The 5,202-nt window shown below is 32.4% G+C and overlaps 1 protein-coding gene across 1 annotated transcript; it reads right to left on the reverse strand.

The window, feature by feature from the left end:
- Positions 1-1,273: 1,273 nt before the first annotated feature.
- On the reverse strand, positions 1,274-4,589 carry LOC107813508 (uncharacterized). The gene is made up of 4 exons (XM_016638782.1): positions 4,388-4,589; positions 3,964-4,099; positions 3,452-3,516; positions 1,274-1,603 (listed from the first exon to the last, which is right to left on the reverse strand). The coding sequence occupies exons 1-4, from the start codon at positions 4,529-4,531 to the stop codon at positions 1,478-1,480; spliced, it is 471 nt and encodes a 156-aa protein (XP_016494268.1). The 5' UTR covers positions 4,532-4,589; the 3' UTR covers positions 1,274-1,477.
- Between the last annotated feature and the right edge of the window lie 613 nt (positions 4,590-5,202).

Raw genomic sequence — 5,202 nt, forward strand, 5'->3', positions numbered from 1 at the left:
CAGCTACAAATGATCCGAAACTACCCCGAAACACACCCGAGGCCCCCGTGACCTTAACCAATCATACCAACCAGTCCCATAACACATTACGAACTTACCCGAGGTCTCAAATTGCATTGAACAATATCAAAATGACGAATCGCACTTCAAATAAAAAATCCATAAACTTTGAACTTTCAAATTCTATAACTTGTGCCGAAACACATCAAATCAATCCGGAATGACTTCAAATTTTGCACACAAGTAATAAATGACATAACAGACCTATTCAAATTTTCAGAATTGGATTCTGACCTTGATATCAAAAAGTCAACCCCCCGGTCAAACTTTCCAAAAATTTAATTTTCGACATTTCAAGCTTAATTCCACTACGGACCTCCAAATAATTTTTCGAACACGCTCCTAAATCCAAATCACCATACAGAGCTATTGACATCATCAAAATTTCATTCCGGTGTCGTTTGCTCAGAAGTCAACTTTCTGGTAAACTCTTTCCATTTAAGCTTCAAATTAAGGATTGTTCTTTTAATTTAATTCCGAATCTTTAGTAAATCAAACTCGACCACACCCGCGGGGTCATAATACATATGGCGAAACTTCTCGAGACCTTAAGTCACTAAACGGAGCGTAAATTCTTAAAACGACAAGTCGGGTCGTTACACTGTGATTCCAACCACGGTTCGTTTCAGATTTTCACTTCCGCGTCATGAAGAACAAGTAAGTTCTCGTTTTACGATTTACGCGCTAAATTATTGTGTATAGTTTATCGCTTGCCTTCATTTTCTTTATCATATGCGAGATGGAAAATGTCATACATTCTAAATGTATAGTCGTCTTTCCTTTTCATTTTATATAATTCTCTTTCCTTTTTAGTCTATTTAACAATCTTTTATATTTAAAATAATTTAACTTTCCATTTAAACTTTATGACTTGATTTTATAGTCAAAAATATATTACTTATGATATTTTAAGCCATAAGTTTCAAAAAAAAAAATCCTTAACTGCCATTCCAATATATAAAATGAATTGGAGGGAGTAACATAAGTTTATATGTGTAAAATGAAGAAAACTGAAAAAGAAAAAAAAATTATGCTTTTACTATGACTTAGTAGCATATCTGTAGTTCAAAACTCAAGGGATTATCTCTGTCAAAATGTAATATGACTAGGATCCACTCTTATATATTATTACTTGGGATGTTGTATGGTTAGGATTCTGCATTATATCCGCCGCAATCAAGTTAACGTTATCCTGGAACAAAAAGAAACGGACTTGTAGAACAATTTAAAATGCAAGTTTATGTATGATTTCTATCGAGCCAAGTACATAAGCAGTTGAATGAAAAATATATCATGGTATGATCAGTTTATTGAGCTAGGCTACCACTGAAAAGATAAAGTACTTTTAATCATGCTCTAATAGTATACATGCAGGAAACAAATAACTGCGGATAGAAGCTGAGACATTTGATTAGTTTTAATTGTGAATGGGTGATTTACGGTGTGGTGGATCGTAATCCATTTCTATAATGTCTCGATATAAATTCTTATTTCCAGTCTGGGAAGCCACTGCCATATCATGGGCTGCTGACAATCTTGCACCCTACAAAAAGCATTACAGTTTAACAAGAAGTCATGTCAACTTAATAGTTTTCAAAGTTTTGTATCATCTAAAACCAAAATGATATACATTTGAAGTGATTTCCCTTTTTTATATTTTTTCAGGTGGGATGCATCCATTACTGCAACAAGGAAAGTTTTAAAATATCGTTATTTTAAACGAGAACAAAATAAAAGCCGGAGCTGTTAGCATAATTGTGTTCAAATCAGAAAAGCAGAACAGAAACGAAAAAACTATTTCGAGCCCAGAAGGATCTTGTGTGTTTTTAATAATTTAATCTCTCGTTGTTGCTCAAGGGGATAGAACGAAAACTATTCTGTAATAGTAGCACTTCAAATTATAAAACTTCAATAAACTCAAATGACAAAATAAATCACACAATGCAGACTCTATTTGATTTTAGAAATATGCAAAAACTTTTGCAATCTTTGTAATATAAAATCTGAAACAATGCCTATGTATTTTTAGGTAATGAAAGAGTAATATGGAAAGGTGTAATCCAAAAAGTATTTTTTTTATTTTCCGTTCACTCCCTTTTAAAAAAACCCAACAGGAGCTACCGAGTAAAAATAGGAAGTAAACTTTTGGAAGCATTGGAAAACGAAAGAGAGGATCAAAAGTTTAGTACTCAATAAAGCCACTAAAGGGAACTACATGATCCCCTTATTTAAGATCGATAAACAAGGGATTTAAGTTGTATACGTATAAATCTTCTTAGGTTATCAGTGTACATTAACCTTTTATAGTACATAAGTTCCTATATTTTTCAGATTTTTTTGTTGGTAAATAAAAATCTTAAAATTGTAAGTAGATTTTTCATATTATCAATCAAGACTAATTATAATAACTTATGTATAAATGTCTTTTAAGTGAATGATTTTGCAAATATTTTTTATACTATCCGTTCCTAAAATTCCAAATCTATAAACAATATGCGGAGCTTGCAACATCCCTGTATCAGAGAAACGAAGTAGGTGATTCTTTAGCTAAGTACGGTCAAGGATTCCATGCACGAGGACACAGGAATCCTTTTTTGTTTAAAGAATTACAATATAGTATTGCTTCATCTATTCTAATTTATGTAGCAGTATTTTTTTTAATTCGTTCTATAAAGAATGATAATTTTCTAATTTTGAAACATTTTTAGTAATAAGATTTTATAGTCACATAAATATTTTGACATGTTAAAAAGTTAAAACTACAAATTTTAAAAGTATTTATAACTACAAAAAAATATTACAACATGTTTATGACCAAAATTTCAAAAAAACAAATTTTATACTCCTTGCTCGACCAAATTATGTCACATAAATTGAAAGGAGGAGAGCGATTGCTAAGAGAAAACTCCTTCCATGTATTAAAACAAGGACATAGAATCTTCTCTTCTAGAGAAAGAGTGAAATGAATTACTTCAGTGCCAGCTAACTTCTACGTGCCCAATGTGGTATTTTGAAAGGGGGGAAAGACGATGACTGACTTTCTTCTACGTGCCCAATGTGGTATTTTGGAAGGGGGGAAGGACGATGACTGACTTTGTCGTTCTCAGTTGAAACATGAGGAAAGGGACGTTCAGAAGTTAGGAGTCAAGAATAGTATGTCAACCTCAATATGGAGTTTTTTATTTTATTTTTAAATTTTCTTCCCCTTTGATCCCATTTAATCCCTTTTTGTTGGAGCATTCCATTTGATCCCTTTTGTTTGAGCTATTGCTCCTTTGATGATTCGAACCCACAACTCTCGAGTTATAGGCGGAAGATGTTTTTCATCGGAGCAACCTCACTTGTAAATATGGAGTAATATACTTATAAAAGAACTTTCTGCAACTATTACCTTAGTTTTTAGTGCCTTGAGCAAACGTGCGTGGGACAAAGATGATGGAGAAATCATTTCAGTACCTGCATGTCTAATCCCATCAATTACTTGCAAATCACACTAAGGGAACAGTAGAAAGGAAAGCAAGCCGAAAATGATTCTACATTTGTACCACTTGCAGTCGTGGACAAGGTTTAATCATGAAACAAAAAAAAAAAAATAGAAAATGAATTAATTTCTTATTTGGTTGAGGATGTTAATATGTTATCGCCTCAGTAACCAAATTACACGTTCCAAAACTTCATAAAACTTACATCTACCACTACATCTCCAGGATAAAGAAACCATTAAAATTTAGAAATATAATTGAAGCGTTGATTCAAGAACGAGTAAGCTTTAGCATATTTGTGCAATGAACAACATCTACCTATAATTTTCTTAAACATAAAATTCGCGATGTTTTAACTGCCAAAACAAAAAGATACTCCATTAAACACGATGGAAATGAAGGGAGTAATGTGAAAGAACACCTGAAATTGTGCTTTTATTGTCATTCTTTTCCTTGTGAAAAGCTTCTATTTTTTTGACCTTGTGAAGGTTCGCAATTCCTCTAGGACCGTTTTCTACACGGGACGAATCAGTGCCAAAATAAATCTCTTGTGCAGCCTGCATGCGTATAAATTTCCAAGTTAATAATAAAAATACAATCTGATGTCCAAAGTATTCTGAATTCATGCAATATCTGAGGAAGGGCCAGAACCCAAGACGTGTAATATAGACAACCTACTCTAATGCAAACATTAGTTACTGTTTCCATAGCTCGAATTCATGACATATATGTCACACATAGACAACTTTACGTTGCTCCAAAGTTCTCATTCTTTCCCAATTAATAATGTTCCATCAAAAGAAAATTCCAACATATATAGTTTCAAATCACGAGCTGAATTATACCTTGTTATTAGCGGGAAGACGTGAATAATGTGGCATGAGCAGTGACTTGCGAGCAATACAAGAATGGTTTGGAAAGTAAAAGATGATGACTAAGAATAAGATGAAGGAACGATAAGATGAACATAAAAATAAAAGTGGCATCATAATTTGATATTATTTTCTTCAAATGGTGTCGATAATGAGGAGATATGTATAAAGTTTTAGCAAAATTTATAACGGAGGAGAATGCACAAGAGTTGGATACTATGAGGCAGAGGCGGATTCAGGAAATAAATTATGTGGATTCAATATTAAAGTTTATTAGCACTCAACTTATTATATATTTTAAGTTATGGATTTATATCTACTACTCCTTCATTTCAATTTATGTGAACTCATTTGATTGAGCACGGAGTTTAAGAAAAGAGAAAGACTTTTGAACTTGTAGTGTAAAATGATGCACATATATTTTGTGTGGATATAAATCATTACATAAAGGTAAATTGTTTCCAAATAAGGAAAGTGATCATTTTTCTTGGCACGAACTAAAAAGAAAATAAGTTCACATAAATTGAAACGAATAAAATATTTTTTATAATTTTAATAAATTTTTACATATAAATTTATGCTCTAGCTCAAAAATTATGAGTTAAACTGCCAGGAGAGACAAAGGAAGCTGGCTAAACTGTGCAAAAGAACGTGGAAATTTCAATGTTTGACGAGACGTATGAACAAGTTTTAAAAAAAAAAAAAAGTTGGCCTACCTTTATGTCTCCCCCACTACCTTCGTTAGCTCTCCCATTTTACGTCCAATTTATTCTTCCACTATTTATAAG

This window comes from Nicotiana tabacum, chromosome 4 (genome assembly GCF_000715075.1).
Source record: "Nicotiana tabacum cultivar K326 chromosome 4, ASM71507v2, whole genome shotgun sequence".
Lineage (NCBI taxonomy): Eukaryota > Viridiplantae > Streptophyta > Magnoliopsida > Solanales > Solanaceae > Nicotiana > Nicotiana tabacum.